The following is a 19,579-nucleotide window of genomic DNA, read 5'->3' on the forward strand; positions in this document are numbered from 1 at the left end:
GTGTGACTGCTGCGAAAGACGGATTTGGAGGCGTCGAGTAGCTGGTTCTGCTCCAGGTGTGTCATGAGTTGATTGTTGATGATCTTTTCCAGTACCTTCTCTGGGAATGTGAGCAGGGAGATTTACTGGTAGTTTTTGAGTTCGCAGGGGTCGGCTGAGGGGTTTTTGAGTAGTGGTCTGACTTTGGCGTGTCTCCAGACATCGGGAAATGCTGGGGTGATGATTGAGGTGTTGAGTGGGGTGGTGTGTTCCTGGCCAATCCTTTGGTTTCCGAGGTTGAAGATGTGGTGCGGGCATGGGTCTGTGGGAGCTACCGAGTGGATTGATTTAATGGTGAAGTTGGCGTCTGAGGTGGAGAGGATGGTCCAGATGGTCAGCGAGAGGTTTGTATCGGTTACGGTGGTGGCATATCTGTTGAGGAAGTCTGTAGGTGTGCGGTGGGGTTGGAAATGATTATGCTACTTACCAGTATGCATCTGTTCTTGGCATGTAGGGCTGCTGACATTCATATCTGTGCATAGATCGCCGCCTAGTGTTGGGTCCGGATGTTTGCACGTTGTTGTCCTGGAAGAGTCTTCGAAGTATCCTGGGATAGGTGACTCCTCCCCTGGACTATAGTGCGCATGGGCATCCTCTCCATCCTCAGATTGTTTTTCGCCATTGTGGCAGTGATGGAGTAGATACAGAAAGTGATGACCATGCTTACAGTAATTCTGAGAGCTGCAGCTGCTACAGGCGCCGGGGAGGAGGGAGGGCGATATGAATGTCAGCAGCCCTACATGCCAAGAACAGATGCATACTGGTAAGTAGCATAATCAGTTCGAGGCATGTGGGCTGCTGAATTCATATCTGTGCATAGAATACATAGCAGTGCCCTCTATTAGCGGCGGCTACCAGTGCCAGCTGCAGCGGTCTGAAAAAGAGTTTTGAGAACAGCCTGTCCTACAGCTGCCTGCTGTTTTGATTGCACATCTACACAATAGTGTTTGGTAAATGTATGTGTAGTGGACCAGGTGGCTGCTCTACATATATCATGCAAAGGTATGTTTCCTAGGAAAGCCATGGAGGCCCCTAACTTACGTGTTGAGTGGGCTCGTGGGGGAATCGTTAATGTGCGTTTAGCCTTTTGATAGCAAATTTGAATACATTTAACGATCCATCTGGCTATACCTGCTTTGGAGATAGCGTTACCTTTGTGGTGTGGGGCAAAGGCAACGAAAAGCTGTTTTGTTTTCCTAAAGACTTTAGTCCTGTCGATATAGTACATGAGGGCCCTCTTTACATCTAGTGTATGGAGTGCTCTTTCTGCGACAGTCTGTGGGTTTTGAAAGAAAACAGGCAGTTCAATAGTTTGATTCATGTGGAACTGCGATATCACTTTGGGCATGAATTTGGGGTTGGTACGTAGTACGACCCTCTTGGCGTGGACCTGTATAAATGGCTCTTGAACGGTTAGTGCCTGGAGTTCACTAACTCTTCTTAAAGAAGTGATCGCTACTAGGAAAGCTACTTTCCAGGTAAGGAATTGAATCTCGCATGAGTGTAGAGGTTCAAAGGGTGGCCCCATCAGGCGTGTGAGGACCAAGTTGAGGTTCCACATTGGGTGGCTTGGTGGAATGACTCGTTTGAGTCCTTCCAAGAATGCTTTGATGGCAGGCACTCTGAATAGAGAGAGGTGCTGCCTGGTCTGCAGATAGGCTGATATTGCGGTCAAATGGACACGTATAGAGGTGTACGCCAGATTGCATCGGTATAGGTGTAAGAGGTAACAAATTATGTTTTGGATGGATGCGTCTAGCGGGTTAATGTCATTATTATTGCAATAAATGACGAACCTTTTCCATTTGGCTGCATAGCAAGCTCTGGTAGTGGGTCTCCTGGCCTCCTTAATGATGTCCATACAGTCAGGTGGCAGGTTTAGGTAGCCAAACTCTAGGACTTCAGGAGCCAGACTGCCAGGTTCAGCTGTTGCGGATCTGGGTGCTGAATCTCTCCATGGTTCTGCGTCAAATGCGCGGGTTTGATCCGCAGCCTTTGATGCGGCACCACGGAAAGTTCGAGAAAGGTGGTGTACCATGGCTGGCGTGCCCACGTTGGAGCAACCAGGACGAGTGTCAGTGAGTGTTGTCTGAGTTTGCGTGCCACCAGCGGTATCAGTGGTGCTGGGGGAAAAGCGTACGCAAATCTGCCGGACCAGTTCATCCATATCGCATTGCCCTGCGACTGCGGATGTGGGAACCTGGCGGCAAAGCTTTGGCATTTTGCGTTTTCGCTTGTGGCGAATAGGTCTATCTCTGGATGACCCCATTGCTGGAAGTACGGTTGGAGTACTGATGGGTGTAACTCCCACTCGTGCATCTGGTGGCTGTGTCTGCTGAGCAGATCCGCCATCTGGTTGTCCTTGCCGGGGAGGTGTTCTGCCATGAGGAACATGTTCCTCTGAATGGCCCACTTCCACATGCTCTGAGCCCGATGAGACAACTGTGGAGAGTGTGTTCCTCCCTGCTTCTGTATGTAGTATATGGCGGTCATGTTGTCCGTCCGGATCAACACGACTTTGTTGCACAAGTGTACTTTGAATGCTTTCATTGCCAGGAAGATTGCCATCAATTCCAGAAGGTTGATGTGCATCTTCTTTTGTTGTGTTGTCCATAGTCCCTGCACTGTGTAGTTGAGTACATGAGCTCCCCATCCCTGGAGAGACGCGTCCGCTGTCAGTATTATTTGTGGAACAGGCTCTTGGAACGGTCGGCCCTTGCAAAGGTTTTGTGGATTCCACCAATGCAGAGAGTTGTATGCCCGACCGCTCACCAACACTAGGTCTTTCAACTGTCCTTGAGCCTGATTCCACTGACGTGCTAAGCACTCCTGAAGCGGGCGCATATGTAGTCTCGCGTGTGGGACTATGAAAATGCAGGAGGCCATCATGCCTATCAACTGCATGAACACTCGCGCGGGAAGGGAGTGTTGTGGTTTGAACTTGGAAATCAGCATTTGAATGCTGTTGATTCTCACTAAATTTGGCTGAGCTGTGGCCGCCAGAGTGTCTATAGTCGCACCTAGGTACTGTTGTACGTGTGCGGGCTGGAGATGGGATTTTGGGTAATTTAGTGAGAACCCCAGACTGTGAAGGAGGTGAATGGTGCGGGACATGTGGCTGGCACATTGCTGGGCTGACTTTGCTTGAACGAGCCAGTCGTCCAGGTAAGGGTAGACGTGTATGTGCTGCCTCCGTAGATGTGCCGCCACAGTAGCTAGGCACTTTGTGAAAACCCTGGGTGCTGTTGTCACGCCGAAGGGAAGGACTTTGAATTGGTAGTGCTGCCCCTGAACAGTGAACCTGAGGTATTTTTTGTGTGAGGGGTGAATGGGTATGTGGAAATACGCATCTTTGAGGTCCAGCGTGGCCAGGAAGTCTCCCTGCTTGAGCAGCGGGAGGACTTGCTGTAAAGTGAGCATGTGAAAATGCTCTGAGAGAATGTAGCGGTTCAGGGGTCTCAGGTCTAATAAAGGTCTGAGCGACCCGTCCTTTTTTGGTATTAAAAAGTACAGGGAGTACACCCCCGTACCTTGCTCGTGGACGGGTACGACCTCTATTGCGCCTTTTAGTAGCATACTTAGCACCTCCTGCTGTAAGAGCGTTGAGTGCTCTGAGGACATAGGACGGTGTTTTGGAGGTATTGTGGGTGGAGTTGAGGTTAATTCTAGGCAGCAACCGTATTTGACAATATCTTTGACCCACCTGTCCGTGGTGATGGAGTTCCACGTGGACAGGAACTTTTGTAGCCTTCCCCCGACAGGTGTTATGTGGTCGGGAGGAAGGGAGAGGGCGTCACTGTTTGTTTTTGGGGGAGGACCTGGTGTTGCCGTACCCGCGTCCTCTGCCCTTTGTGCTGGAGCCACGATATCCACCCCGGGTGTTTTTATCGTAGGTGCTTTGTGTGTTGCCCTTGTTGTAGGTTTGCTGTGACCCCTGTCCTCTACCTGCTCCTCTATTTCCGGGGCGACGAAAGGAGCAGCTCCGAAAGGACTGCGTTTGGAGAGCCCCCATGGACTTTGCAGTGTCTGTGTCCTTTTTTATTTTCTCTAGGGTGGTGTCAACCTCCGGCCCGAATAAGTAATCGGGGTTGACAGGCTGGTTGAGGATGTTATTTTGTACCTCCGGTTTGAATCCGGAGATTCGCAACCAGGCGTGGCGTCGCAACAGGACGCTAGTGTTTATGGCTCTGGCAGCTGTGTCCGCGGCATCCAGTGCACACTTAATGGATGCGTTTGTGAGGAGTTGTCCCTCCCTGATGAGGATCTCTGCACCTTCTTTGAATTGGTCAGGGAGATGTTGGAGTAATTGTTCTAATGTGTCGTAGTGTGCTCGATCGTAGCGAGCGAGGAGCGCTTGAGTATTGGCAATGCGCCAAATGTTAGCTGCCTGGGCCGCAACCCGTTTACCGGAGGTCTCTAGCACCTTGGACTCTTTGTCCGGGGGAGGAGCATCACCTGTTGTTTGCGAGTGTGCCCGTTTGCGAGCATTCGCAACTACAATGGAATCCAGAGGTAACTGGCCTCTAATGTAGGTAGGGTCCCCAGGCGCCGACCTGTATTTCTTGTCGATCCTGGGGTTTATTACTCTTGCCCTGGTGGGTTCTTTGAAGATGTCCTTTGCTGGTTTGAGGACACCCTTCAACATGGGTAGAGTTTTTATATTCCTTTCTGAGGATGCAAAAGTATCCATGAGAAAGTCATCCTCGACGGTGTCAGAGTGGAGTTGCACACCATGATTGGCCGCAGCCCGTTCAATTAGGGCGTTGAATGCGGCAGTGTCCTCTGTGGGAGATGTTTTTGCTCCATAGAGTTGCGGGTCCTGTGTATCCATAGGTGCACCCGAGTCTACAGGGTCATCCCAAGCTTGGTCAGGGTCCTGTTGGCCTTCAGGGTCCATCTCTCCGGGGTAGGGGACGTGGTCACCCATGTAGTCCTCCAAAACGTCTGTGTCGGAGTGTGTGGGAGAGAAGGACTGTGGATCTTGGTAAGAGGAATGGAGAGGTTCGTAAAGAACTGGTTCCGAAGTCACTGGCAGCTTTTTCTTAAGCGGGATCCGGTAGGAGTCCAAAGCTGGCTCGGAAGTTATTCTCCTCTTGTGGAGCATCATCCTGCCGGTGTCGGCGTCGATGATGTGTGATGGAGACGTCTCCGCAGGAGAGCGTTCGGCAGGCGTGAACGTAGTGTGGGTGACTCGTGTTCTGATTTGGAACAGTTTTGGGGCCGTGGATGGCGGCAGGCCAAAAGTGATGTTGGCCGGTGCCGAAGAGGCTGTTGGAGCTTTTATCGGCTCGGAGCCTGACGTGTCCTGGAGGACTGCTTTGTGTTTGGTGCCTTGCGCAGTAACGGGCCGCACCTGGAGCGCCATCGAGTCCTTTGCGCCGACCGGTTCCGCAGAGGCGGGCGTGGACTTCTTCGGCGCCGGTGAGTCATCGAGCCGAGGGGCGGTAATGGCTGTCGACGTCGCTGATGAGTGCGCCTTTGGTGGTGCTGGCGAAGCGGTGTGAGACGCAGCAGGCAGTTTGACCTTTGGGGTCGGAGCCGATTGTGTCGGTGCCGGGAGCCGAGTAGGTTTGGTGGCACCGAAGGTCTTTTTCCGTGTGTCGGCGCCGACGTCGGCTGCTGCAAGCTTGGCACCGAAGTCTCGTTTGGTGCGGTCGGTGCCGACGGGTTTTGCTGGCGTCGAAGGTGTGGTGGGCCTCGATCCGACCAGCTTCACTTTCAGTTTCGGTTTCTGGTGAACCAATACAGCTTTCGGTTTCGGTGAAGGGAAACCAGCCGTTTTGGGTAGTAATGGCTGCCGCTGAATGTCCGAGGCCGGGCCAGAGGGCGGGGCCGAAGAACTGCGGGATAGGTCTTGGGTAAGGCCCGAAGGCGATCCCTCGACCGGAGCCATAGACTGGCGCACTGGGATATCCTCAGTCTGTACGGGTAGGCCTTGCTCGTCACCGGAGCTACTCTCTTCGGCCCCTAAGGCCTCATTGTAGTCTCCTACCTCGGTGTCGGCTTCATCTCTGGAAAAGAGTCGTTCTTCGACGTCTTCCGATCCGGAGTCGTGTTCGGAAGCGGGGCTGGAGGGTAGGTTCTCCACGTCTTCGACATCTTCGTCTTCGGCGCTGAAGATGTTGGCCGGGGCCGGTGCCGCTTGCTGCGCTTCGAGTCTCGCTGCTCGTCGATTCCGGAGAGTCTTCTTGGATCGGAATCGGGCACAGGCCATACATGTAGATTCGTCGTGATCCGGTGAAAGGCATTTGTTGCACACCGGATGGACGTCGATATGGGGATATTTCGCATTGCATACAGGACACCGCTTGAATGGTGTCCTCGATTCCATCGTCGATGACGGGCCGATGGTCGTGTAAAATGCGAAAAAGTTGGTTCTGGAAGTTAGTAAACTAACAAGATACTATCGATACCGATCGGGAACAGTACCGACGCGAACTAAAGGCCTTTTGGCCTGGAAAAAGTTTTTCCTAACTTGAGTCAAGATAAGCACATCCGAACCCAATGGCGGAAAAAAACAATCTGAGGATGGAGAGGATGCCCATGCGCACTGTAGTCCAGGGGAGGAGTCACCTATCCCAGGATATTTCGAAGACTCTTCCAGGACAACAACGTGCAAACATCCGGACCCAACACTAGGCGGCGATCTATGCACAGATATGAATTCAGCAGCCCACATGCCTCGAACTTTCTGTATATGGTTGCAATCTTGTCGTGGACGAAGTGGGCGAGGATGTTGCACAGATCCTGTGAGGGTGTGATGATGTTTTCGTTGGCAGTCGGGTTGGAGAATTCCTTAACTATTTTGAAATGTTCCTTGGTATTGTTGGCACTGGTTTCAATGCGGGCAGCAAGGGCTGTCTTCTTTGTTGATCTTAACAGGCGGTGGCAGAGGTTGAGTGAAGTCTTGAAGGCTTCCCTGTCTAAGATGTCCTTGCTGGTGCACAATCGCGGCTCCAGCTGTTTGCTGTCTTGTTTCGCTGTTCTGAGTTCTTGGGTGTACAAGCTGGCCTTTTTGGAAGTTTTTCTCTGGCCTGTTGCTCTTGATGGGAACAATACTGTCTGCGCAATTGGTGATCCAGGAGTTGAAGTTTTCTCACAACTGCTTTTGGTGTATCTCATTCACTGGCCAAAATGGCAATCTAGTCATTTGTCGTAAAGGTTGTAGAAAAATGGGCTGCCTGAAGCAAAGATGATCTTCTAATTTTGCTTGGGAGCCAACATTTTTCTCCCATGGGCAGAGGTGCATTTGTAACAAGTGTAGACTGGTTACGATGGTCACATACACTCAAGACACTGCCTAAGAGGTGTAGACAGGTTACATATTGAGATGTAAGCTCTGCAACAGCTAGATTACTTGAATGCTAATATCTGAAGTTTAAAAGGAGGTGAAGAAAATCTGTGGTGAACCAAAGGCTGAAGCAAAAATATACCCTCAAGCACAAATGAAAAACAAACTATGTGGTCGTAGTAAGTCTTTGGTTAAGATGGTTAAATCCAGCCATTATGCACTAACTAAAACAAGCACTGGCAATGCCAATTGGTCGTATCTCCGTGAGCTATTGGCTTCGCCTATGGTTTTAAACCATGCAGCACAGCATCCCCAATGCACTGCAGCATGAATAAGAAAAGAAAAAAAAAAGGAGCTATGACACGGTGGCTGCATCATTTTGTAGGCGCGTGCACCACATACGCATACACTTCTAAATGGCACAAATGTTGTTTTTGAATTACCAAATTGGATCAGTAATTAAAATAAGTAAGCATTGCAAAAGAGGTTTTTTTCCTATTAAAGCACAGGTATGGGTGGAGCATCACAGAGAGCGCAGGTGGGGGAACAATACAAAGGAAACATGGGGATGCATCACAAAGAATGCCAGGTGGGGGGTGTGAGAAAGTGCCATCTTTCTTGCATGGTATGCCCCCCACTTTTTGCTGCATTGCTGATGTACTTTGACTGAGTGTGCCCTGGGCTCCTGCCAATCAGGTACCCAGGGCCTGTGTTCCTTCCCTAAAACTGCATTGAAGCCTAAACCCAATCGGCATCTCTGGTCACATGTCAGCCCCTGTTAAATGGTACCCTAGGTACCCAGGGCCCTGTGACCAGAGAAGGCCCCTAAGGGCTGCAGCACTTATTGTGCCACCCTTAGAGGCCCTGTACCCTGACACACACACACTGGCTTTGCAGGCTGAGTTTCTTGGCGCAGACTAAAACAGCGAGTCGACATGGCACACGTTCCTGTGTGCCATGCCCACAAAACACACTGACCTGGCATACCTCAGTCATCCCTCTAGCTGGGTGCTCTATGCCAGTGGTGTGGGTACAGGTGCATGAGCCCTGTACCCCTAAAGTACCTAGGTCCATTCCTGGGCACTGTAAGTGCAATGCTGCCATTAAGAGTATATGGTGCTGGGAGATCGTCATCACGAACTCCAGAGCGCCATGATGGCTGCACTGAAGACTGAGAAGTTTGATATCAAACTTCTCAGCACATTAAACCCACACTGATGCCAGTGTGGGATTTAACGTAAAATGCACGACAGAGGGCATCTTAGAGATGAGAGGCTGCCTAGGCTGCCACCCAGCAGACATGTTGCTGGACCCCTGGGTAGAGAGCCATCCGCTCTCGTGGGTCTGCAACAATGCACGTCCTGGGCGAGGTGCTAGGTCTCCTCCCCCAGGATGGGCAGGGGAAGCTTAAAAGGCATGCCGCCTTTGTGAGCTTCTCCAGGCCACTTGCTGTACTCAGCAACTGGCCCCCACCGGTTCTGACCCCCCACTCTGGCGGGAAGATCGGCAGGAAAACCAAAGTGAGGAAAGGGGGTGTGCCAGCCTCTGCCAACCCCACCCCTCAGGTGGGGGAGGCGAGGTGAAGCACAACTCCGGGCTCTCGCCATCTTGAAGATGGGAAGCCCTGCCCAATCAGTACTAGGCTCATGCCCACCTCTCATTGGAGAGTGGCAGGCTAGGGGGTGTACCCACCCCAGGGAAGGGACCCATTGGTCCCTGACCTCTACCTACCTGTAACGCCCCTAAATGTAGTATTTAGGGGCACCCTGAACCTTCCTTCCTCAGATCCCGAATCCGAAACAAGAAAGAAGAACAAGAAGAAAGAAGACCTGCCTTGCAGCTGCTAACAAGAGGACGACACCAACTGACTTGGCCCCAGCCCTACAGGCCTGTCGACCCTCAAACCTGCTCCTGCTAAAACCCGGCATCTCCAGTGGTCAGCACCTCGAAAATCCCGAGGGCCTGACTGCCTTGCTCATCTACCAAGACTGGGACTCCCACGAGCAGTGGTTCTGCTCAAACAAGCAACAACCCCTGGTGCCAAGCCAGGAACCGTGAATCCAGCACACTCTGCACCCGCCGAGCCCGGCCTGTGCCTGAGTGAACAAAGACCACGAGCATGTCCCCCCGGCGACTGTGACCAAGAATCCAGCACCCAAGGACCCTCCTCGACGCTCCTGACGACGCCTGCAGCCTCAGAACCAGGGACCCCTCCAACCGTGACCAGCAGAGGGTAAGATTTTCCGACGCGAAAAGATACACCTGTACCCGGCGCCCTGCTGCCCCCCGTGCCCAGCTCCTGGGTGCCTACCTAACCTACAGCTTCCCAACTTACCTCTCGAAGTGGTGGTCGCACCTGAAGAATCTCCGTCCCGACCTTGCAGCCTTTGTTCATCTTGCAGCTTCTCCATTGAAATACATTGAGCGCCCGACGGCTCAAAAGCACCCAGCTGCCCGAGTGACCCTTGAAGGGCAACCTCTATCCTATCTAACTTCCCCACTTGCCCCGTGTGAGTGACCAGGAGCCCAGCTCCCACAGCCGCGTGGCCTGCCTGCTAGCAGCCACCAACCAAGGGCCCCCTGCCCGCCATAGGCTAACATTGGGCCTAACTCCCTCTGCACCCGAGTGCCCCTGTGCCGCTGAGGGTGTACCAACTGTACCTACCTGACCCTGGAAGACCCCTGAGTCTATGCCCATCACCTTAACTCTGCCAGTCGAGTACCTACCGGAAAGCCGATAACCTACATTTTCTCCATAGGGTAACATTGACGGTTTCACTTGGAAGTTCGAGTTTTGAAACTTTAAAATATTCACTAAAAATCAGCCGAACAACGAAAACGAAATTACTCACCTGTTATCAGGAGAGATCCCAGTGCTGGAACTTGGTGCCCAGCACTGACCCTGAAAAGTAATTACAACAGTACTTACCGATAACTTGATTTTCCTCCATAGGATAACATTGCCTGGTTTTTGCCAGAAATTCATCTGTCGATTTTAGAAACATACAAATATTCCTTAAAAATCGCCTGTGTAACAAAAACGATTTCTTTCAACTGTTTACAGGAAATGCACCAGGGTTGAATCCAGGATCCAACCCTGAGTAAGAAAATCACACGCAAAGTAATTGAAATTGCCTTTACTTAAAAATCCCCATTGAGCTCAATGTTATAATTGCGTTTGAATTGTGTTGCCTATTGCAACAACTGTAACTATTGCATTTAAAAGTATATTGCTTATTGAAAGTATACAACTACAGCATTTCATTCTGAGAAAGTATTTTGATACTCACTTGTGGTTCTAAAATAAAACAACTATATATTTTTATATACAAAACAAGTGGCCTAGAGTTCAGTTCTTGAGTGTGTGAAACTATTTGCTGACTGAGTGTGTACAACAAATGCTTAACACTGTCTTCTGATACTGCCTTACTGCTCGACCAAGCTACCACTTTAGAGAGTAGGGTTATATCTAACTTTAGCCTCTGCCATACCTCTGGGGACTGTGGACTCTATTCACACACTGAACCTTACTTTGGTGCAGTATATACAGAGCCACTTTCTTACAGGGGGGGGGGGGGAGTGGGGGGTGGAGACAGCACGTACGGAATGGATGGAGGAAAGAACACTGGCGGAGCAGGTGGTGGGGAGCAACACGTAGGGAGAGTGTGGAGGGAAGTAACATGTAGGGAAGGGATGGTGAAAGTGAGAGCTGCATGGAGCAGGCGGAGAGAAGCACACAAGCAAAAAACGACACAACAGAGAAGTAATCAAGGGTGAGTACAACATTTAGACAGCACGGGAGAAGCACACGAGCGACAGAAAGCAGCATAGGTGAGGCTAGGGGAGAGATATACATAAGGGAGATTGGTGGAAACAAATGCGCTTTCATTGAGTGCTTAACCCAATGAAACAGCAGCAAAGTGTGGAAGCACACAAGTCATTTCTCAATGCTCCATGGGAGAGACAAATCGAAGAGGAAGGAAAGCCCACAAAAATTTTCGAATAAAAAGCAAGTAAATGAGAGTGACAATAAAGCCAGTCAATGGTAAACCATGCGTGAGATCTACGCACACTGTAAACAGACAATAGTTCTTTCTGCCAATGGCATAGCTGTCTGATAGGCTATACCTAATAAGACTAAAAATACATCACCAAAAGCTTGCGCTGTCTGGCAGGCAAGACCTAAAAACTGTTAACTATAAACAGCCAACCAACAATTACGGAGACATATCATGCATAGAAGGGGGTGCCACAAGGAAGTTACATTTAAATCACTAGTCTTTCCTTGAGTTCCCAATTAAGGTAACATCCACCTAGTAGTAGGAGAGGAAAGAGATGGACATTTATTTAAAACAAATACACAAAAATAGACTTAACAATTCAACACAGGTCACTTTTAGCAAAAACTGATAACATGAAATCCATGACTATGTAAGACAGTTAAAAATAAAAATGATATATGCATACACAAGTGCACATGCCTTACCATTTGGTGTGTCATACGCCATAGTCTCTACATTCACCAATACAGAATTCTCAAATGGTTTATCATACTGTTGATAAAAGATAAAATAAACTTATTAAACATAAAGCATAGATCTTAATTGTGTTCATTTGTATAGCACAATACACCAGTATAAATGTAGAAAGTGTTTTTTTGTATCACTCTTCGATGCTTCAAAATTCTGAACACAATTCCCCTCCCTTAGCCAAATCAACATATGGCCTTATACTGTCTTTAATAGAATATTCCCATGTAACCGGAAGTATTATACTTGTCAAATGTATTCTTCGGCACAGACTGTTTCCTAGTAAGATTTGTGTTATGCATGTTTTGTCACCTTATAGATCATGTACATCTAATCGTTGCATAGTTTTTAGTTTTGATTTTATTTATTGAATTTTCATAATAAAACAACCATAAAGTTCATCAGCATTTACACATAGTTACAGAGCACAGATTGATGATTTGATACATTCCAATAAAAACCTGGTGGTAAAATTCAAGTACATTCAGGATTTGGATTGCAATAACAGATCTCGAGCAGTACATGGAATGGCATTAGTCCTCAACCATAGTCATCAAATAGGAAGTTAACAAACCCCATATCTCACGTGGCCTAGACACACTTGGTAATTCTTCAGCACAGCAGGTGAGCTAATACCGACAATATACCATATCTTTCATCCAATGCTTATGCTTTGGTGCAGGTCTGCCACCCCAATGAATGGAGATTCTTCGTTTCGCCAATAATAAAGCTATAGCCACCAATTTCCAATTAATGACTTTGAACTTTGTACTCTGCAAGTATGTTTATTAGGGAATGTCACAATCTATCAGCTCCCCCACCATTTTTGTCAATGTGTGTGTGATCTGTACCAGAACGCATAAGTTACTTACCTTCGGTAACGATACCTCTGTCAGAAACATTAATAGTGATAGATTCCTTACCTTAGAATTACCCCCAGGCATCAGACTGGATCCGGAAAGTTTTCGTCAGCAGTACCCCTGTGCGTCGGTAGGCTTCATTGTGCGGCTCCGCGTGCGTCGTCGGTGCCGAGATGACGTCGCTGGAGCTACTTAGACGCGCCAACGCGCGCTGATGTCAGTTCTGTACACAACTTTCCACGCCAGGAAAGCAGAGCCATGCAAGAAGCTGACCACTAGTGCCATGAAACTAGGGCCCTGAAAGGGATGACCTTAACCCTAGAAATCAGTTCGCAGAACAGGGAGGATGGGTGGGGCGGTAAGGAATCTATCACTACTAATGCTTTTAACATATATATCGTTACCGAAGGTAAGTAAATTGTGCATCTAAAAGAAACACGTAGTGATAGATTCCTTACCTTAGAATAGATACCCCAGCAATACCAACCCCTGTGGTGGGTCTGCAAACCAAGATCACACCAGAAAGTCCTGGAGAACAGAACGGCCAAAGAAGCCGTCTCTCCGGACTTGGCTGTCCAGGCAGTAGTGCTTGGTAAACGTGTGCAGCAAGGCCCACGTAGCTGCCTGACAGATGTCATGCAAGGGAACTCCCCGTTCCAAAGCAGTAGTGGCTGCCGTCGCCCTGGTAGAATGGGCGCGCAGCCCCACGAAGGCTCTCTTTTAGAAAAAGATTAACAAGCCTTTTATGCACAGAATGACTTACCGAGAGATGGTCCGCTTGTGCACGGCCCGACCTTTCTTGGCGCCCACGTAGCCAACAAAGAGCTGGTCATCCACCCGGAACTGTTGTGTGTGGTTTAGGTAGAATGAGAGCGCATGCTTTGGGTCCAGGCGGTGGACCCTCTCTTCCTCTTCTAAGGGATGCGGAGGCGGAAAGAAGGTGGGCAAAGTGATGGTCTGCCCGATGTGAAAGGCAGTGACAACCTTTGGCAGAAAAGATGGACGAGTCATTAGAACCACTTTGTCCGGATGGACAGAGAGGAACTGAGGTTTAGAAGAAAGAGCCTGGAGCTCACTCACTCTTCTGGCAGAGGAGATGGCCACCAGGAAAGCTGTCTTTAAAGTGAGAAGATGAAAAGGACAGTTGTGAAGTGGCTCAATGGGAGCACACATCAGATATGTCAGAACCAGGTTCAAGTCCCACTGAGGCATTATGAAAGGAACAGGAGGGAAAAGATGAGTAATGCCATTTAAGAATCTATTTAGAACAGGGGACTTGAAAAGGGAAGGCTGATCTGGAAGCCGTAAAAAGGCTGAAATGGCCGAGAGATAGCCCTTGATAGTGCCCAGAGCAGAGCCCTGCTGGGCCAAAGAAAGAAGGAATAGAAGGACCTCTGAAAGAGGGGCAGAAAGGGGATCCACAGCCTTTGCTGTGCACCATGCCACAAACTTATTCCACCTGCAGGCTTATACCGTATTAGTGGAGGGACGCCTGGCTGCCAAGATTACATCACAAACTTCGGGAGGCAGGTCAAAAGACGTCAACTGCCGCCGCTCAATCTCCACGCAAGGAGGTGGAGGCTGGACAGGTTCGGGTGGAAGACCGTCCCCTGTTGCTCCTCCCAAAGAGGCAGTCGAATCGGGGGATCGATAGCCATGCTGAGTAGCTCGGGATACCATACTCTTCGAGCCCAGTCCGGAGCCACAAGATTGACTTGGGCCAGGTCGCGTTTGATGATCTTCAGCACTGTGGGTAGAAGTGGTATAGGCGGAAAGGCGTATAGTAGACCGCAACTCCACTTGTGACGAAAAGCGTCATCTAACGAGTGCCGCCTTGAAAATTCCAGCGCACAGAACTGATGACATTGCGTGTTCTCTTCAGTGGCGAATAGATCTAACCAAGGCTCTCCCCACTGCTGAAAGAGACCTTGCGTCACGTCCAAGTGCTGACGCCGTTCGTGATCTATCATGCACCGGCGGCTGAGTTCGTCCGCCCTGGCGTTCAGAGAACCTGCCAGGTGTTGAACCACCAGGAAAATGCCCTGATGTTCCAGCCATGTCCAGAGACGCAGAGCCTCCTGACATAGGGTCCACGACCCCACCCCGCCCTGCTTGTTGCAGTACCACATGGCGGTGGTGTTGTCCGTGAACACCTGCACTACTCTCCCCTTGACAGAGGGAAGGAATGCTTTCAGTGCAAGTCAGATCGCCCGAAGCTCCAGAAGGATGATATGGAGCCGGGACTCCGACGGAGACCAGAGTCCTCTGATCTCTGCCTCTCCCATCTGGCAGCACCATCCCAGAAGGGTCGTGTCCGTCACCACTGTATGTTCTGGTTGGGGAAGGGAGAGGGATCTGCCATTGACCCAATCGCGATTCGTGAGCCACCACTGCAATTGTTGTGCAGTGCCCTCCGAGATCTGGACGTGATCGGACAGGTTGCCCTGATGCTGTGCCCCGCATATGCCATCTGGCATGATCCACCAACAGGATGCAGGAGGCCATCAGGCTCAGTAGCCAGAGGGTCATCCTGAACGAAACCTGTGATAAAGGCTGAAAGATCGGAATCATAGCCTGGATATCCCGGACTCGCTGCTCGGGAGGATAGATCCGAAACTGCGCCGAATCCAGAACCGCTCCGATGAAGAGGAGCTTCTGAGAGGGAATCGGGTGCGACTTCGGCACGTTGATGGAAAACCCCAGCAAATGCAAGAGGTCGGCCATAGTCTGGAGGTGGGAGACGACTGCCTGGGGCGAGCCCGCCTTTAACAACCAATCGTTGAGATAGGGGAAGACTGGGACCCCTGATCTGCACAGATGAGCTGCGACCACCGCCATCACTTTTGGGAACACCCGAGGGGCGCTGGTAAGGCCAAAAGGGAGCACGGTGAACGGAAACTGCTCGTGGCATACCGTGAACCGCAGGTAACGCCGGTGGGCCACCAGGACGGGAATATGAAAGTGAGCGTCCTGCAAGTCCAACGCTACCATCCAATCTTGCGGGTCTAGGGCTGAGCAAGTGTGAGCATCTTGAACTTCTCCTTCCGGAGGAAGCAATTGACATTCCGAAGGTCTAACATAGGACGCAGACCCTTGTCCTTCTTGGGGACCAGAAAGTAGTAGAAATACCAACCACAACCTACTTCTGGCCCAGGAACGCGCTCAATGGCCCTCTTGGCCAAGAGGGCTGTGACTTCCTGCTCAAGATGGTCCCCCGACATGCGGTGGTATTGAGGTGGCATGGCTGGAGGGGGAGTCTCGAAGTGGAGGGAGTAGCCCCATCGGACAATTTACAGCATCCACTTGTCTGATGTGATGTTGCGCCAGTGGGGAAGATGATGGCGAATTCTGCCACCCACTGGTGTTTGATGGGCCTGAAAGGTGGGACTAGGAAGGCTTTGCAGTGGATGCTGCGGGGGTGGAGGTGGACTGACCTGCCCGCTGGCCCCCCGAACTGCCTTGACGGTTCCCACATCCGCGGCCGCGCTGAGAATGTTGCTGAGCAGGCCTGTGGCTGTGGAACGAACGTGTTGGGGCACCCCTTCCGTGGCCACGAAAGGAGCGAAAAGCGGAAGGCGGAGGAGGGCGAGTGGCCGAAAGGCCCAAGGACTTGGCCGTAGCCTATGAGTCCTTCAACCGCTCCAACGCACAATATCCGCCTTATTGCCAAAACGGCGAATGCCATCTAAGGGCATGTCCATCAAGGTGTTCTGGACATCCCCTGAGAAGCCAGTTGTTCTCAGCCAGGCGTGGCACGGAAGCGCCACCGTCGTGGAAATCCCCCTGCCCAGCAAGTCGGAAGAATCAAGCCCACAATGAATGGTGAACTTTGCTGCGTCTCTACCAGCTGTTATAGCTTGGGAGAGTACTGTCTGTGACTCCTCCGGACAGTTGCGCAGCACCTGCGCAACCGTATCCCACATAGAGTGGGAATAGCGGCCCAAGTGGCATGCGGTGTTCACCGACCGCAGCCCTAAGCTGGCAGATGAAAACAGATTCCTGCCAAGCTGTTCCAGCTTCTTGGAATCCCTATCCGGAGGTGCGGAAGAGAACGCGCTCTGGGAAGCAGAGGCTTGGACAACCAAGCTCTTGGGAGTGGGGTGTTGGGACAGAAAGAGGGGGTCGCCTGGAGCCGGGCAATGGCGGCGGGCCACGTTCATGTCCACAGGAGCCCCTGTGTTGGGCCTGAACCAAGTGCCCAAAAGGACATCAGAAAGTGCGTCATGAAAAGGCAGCAAGGGCTCCGAACAAGTTGCCGCCGGCTGAAGCACTTCTATTAGGAGGTTAGTCCTGACGGCCACCGTAGGGAGTTCGAGGTGGAGGGCCTCGGCTGCCCTACATACTACTACCGCGTAACTGGCTCCCTCCTCTGTAGCCACGGTAGGAGGAGACAGCATGCCAAGGTCAGGTAAAGTGTCAGACCACTGGCATCCCCCAAATCCACTGCTTGTCCGGATCGTACTCACACTGCTGTGTGAGAGGGTCCTAAGACCCCTCCCAGTCCTCCCCTTCCTCTGAAGTCTGTGAAACAGGCTGAAAATAAGGACGGACATAGGGGAAAAATGGCCCAGTCGGGATCGGTGCCGCACGGCGCCAATCCGGCACAATATCAGGGCTGAAACTGGGGAAGACGTCGTCACGGGGAATGGGTGACGTCGGAGGTGGTGCCGGTGGGGTCGACGTTGGTGGAGGTGTTACAAGGTCAACCGGTGTCGACCGGGGTCTGGTCCCGGAGGGACCTGCGGCGCCGGAGCCACCAGCGACGCTGGGGCCAGAGCCACCGGCGATGGAAGGACAGGACCCCCAGTCGGGCCCGGAGGCGCACCGGCGGGGCCAGACGGCCCAAAGAGTCGGGCCAAGGCAGCAAGAAACTCTTGCATCGCGGGAGGTGTCGCCGACGGACCCAGAAAAGGTGGGTAGGCCGGCGGCCACGTCGCAGGCTCCACCGGAGCCGCGGGGGTGGCACCACCCGCACCCTCGGCCGTGGCGGGTGAGGGGAAGTCGAGGAGCGACGACGCTTCTTCGACTTCTTTATGGAATGCTTCGACTTACCTGACCCAGAGTGCAAAGACTTAGATCCAGAGAAACGATGGTGACGGCTCCACGACCGGTCCCTCGACCTCCCACGGGACCGGGACCTTGTGCGGCGCGGAGCCGACTGCCGGACTTCCAGCAACTTTCAGGACCGCTCCCGCAAAGTCATCGGTGCCATGTCCCGGCAGTCTGGGCACAACTTGGAGTCGTGGTCGCACCCCAGGCAGTAGAGACACACGCGGTGTGGGTCCGTCACCGACATCATGCAGTTACAGTCCCCACAGTTCTTAAAGCCGGGCATCCCTACGACACCAGGAATCGATCGACTTGAAGAAATTGAGACAAAAGACCTCGAAACCACTCAGTCAAAAAGTGACTGGGGGTACTTGCTCTTCCCAGATCTGCGCTTGCTGCCACGGAAAAAGAAAGAACTGACGTCAGCTCGCGTGGGTGCGTCTAAGTAGCTCCAGCGACGTCATCTCGGCGCCGATGACGCCAACAACACACGCGGAGCCGCACGACAACGCCTATTGACGCGCAGGGGTACTGCTGACGAAAACTTTCCGGATCCAGTCTGATGCCGGGGGTAATTCTAAGGTAAGGAATCTATCACTACGTGTTTCTTTCAGATTCATAAATCTTTGGACAGGCCCATGCCAAATGTTGGAAATCTGCGTTTTGCGCACCACATCGTATACAGCATGCAGAATCTCTTAAACCATATTTATGAAGCTGTGCAGGTGTATAATACATTTGATGCAAATAATTAAAATGAATGATTCTAAGGTTCCCATTTGCAGTCAGCTGCCCTGTCAATTTGCAACACGTTCTCCATTCATCATCAGTCAGTGGCTCAGATAGAACAGAATTCCATTTCTCCAGTGGACCCACCCCAACGGTTACTGCATCTATTTGTGAAACACTATATGAATGAGTGATTAGTTTGGACCTTGTTTGGGCAGTGTATATTAGCTGCAGTGCACCTAAGGTGGGCGGCTCCTCAGGAAAGCATGGGTATGGGGCACGTAATGCTGCGCGTAATCTGCTGTATATGAACAGCAGCATTGCAGAGGCCCCCCACCCTTTACAAACTGCGAGACTGATAAATTTCCCTTCATGAAATATATCCACCATTGTGTGTATTCCTGCTTCATGTAGGACCTTAAGCGCGCCAGCCTCACTTGTTACAGAGAGTCCTGTATGGTGCAAAAGTGGCATAGCTGTAACGTATAAAGGGAGCCTTTGCGCTCTCTTCCCAAACTCCTTCCATGTGTTGGCCGCGCATTGCACCGTATCTATTTCTCTCTTTTCAAATATAGTGCTAGTGTTTCCAATCGGGGCTTTAAGCGGTATTGGATGAACAGCGCCAGCTTCCACAGCTACATGTGGGATGAAGGCTGGAGCCTGCTGCCAATAGTAGGCGTAATGTGCCTGAGCACAGAGATAGAAAAATTGTAAATCTGGAGCTGTGAACCCACCCATTTCGTATGGAAGTATTAACACCTCCCACTTCACTCTCTGGTTTTTACCCCACATGCGAGCGTAATTAGGGAAGTGTGAAGCGTAGTGAAGAAATGCTGTGTTAACCTAATGGGGATAATCATGAATAAATATAAAAACTTTGGGAGTACAATCATCTTGATTAGCGCTATTCTGTCTGCAAACAATAATGGTAATGTTATCCATCGGTACACTTGCTCTTCTAGTTGTGTGATTGCCCTTCCATAATTGGTTTGTATAACCACCTGTGGATACTTATGGATCCAGATTCCCAGGTACTTTACCGGGTCTGTGCTCCAGTTCTAATGGATACCCAAGTTCTATGT

The 19,579-nt window shown here is 51.0% G+C and overlaps 1 protein-coding gene across 4 annotated transcripts in view; it reads right to left on the reverse strand.

Moving 5' to 3' along the window:
• HJURP (Holliday junction recognition protein) overlaps window positions 1-19,579 on the reverse strand; it is a 678,247-nt gene that overhangs the window by 537,637 nt on the left and 121,031 nt on the right. For all 4 annotated transcript variants that reach the window (XM_085606804.1, XM_085606808.1, XM_085606805.1 and 1 more), the window contains one exon: window positions 11,817-11,883. In XM_085606804.1, the coding sequence (XP_085462930.1) occupies window positions 11,817-11,883 (67 nt within the window). The remainder of the gene's footprint in view (window positions 1-11,816; window positions 11,884-19,579) is intronic.

The sequence above is a fragment of the Triturus cristatus genome, chromosome 5_2 (assembly GCF_964204655.1).
Source record: "Triturus cristatus chromosome 5_2, aTriCri1.1, whole genome shotgun sequence".
NCBI lineage: Eukaryota > Metazoa > Chordata > Amphibia > Caudata > Salamandridae > Triturus > Triturus cristatus.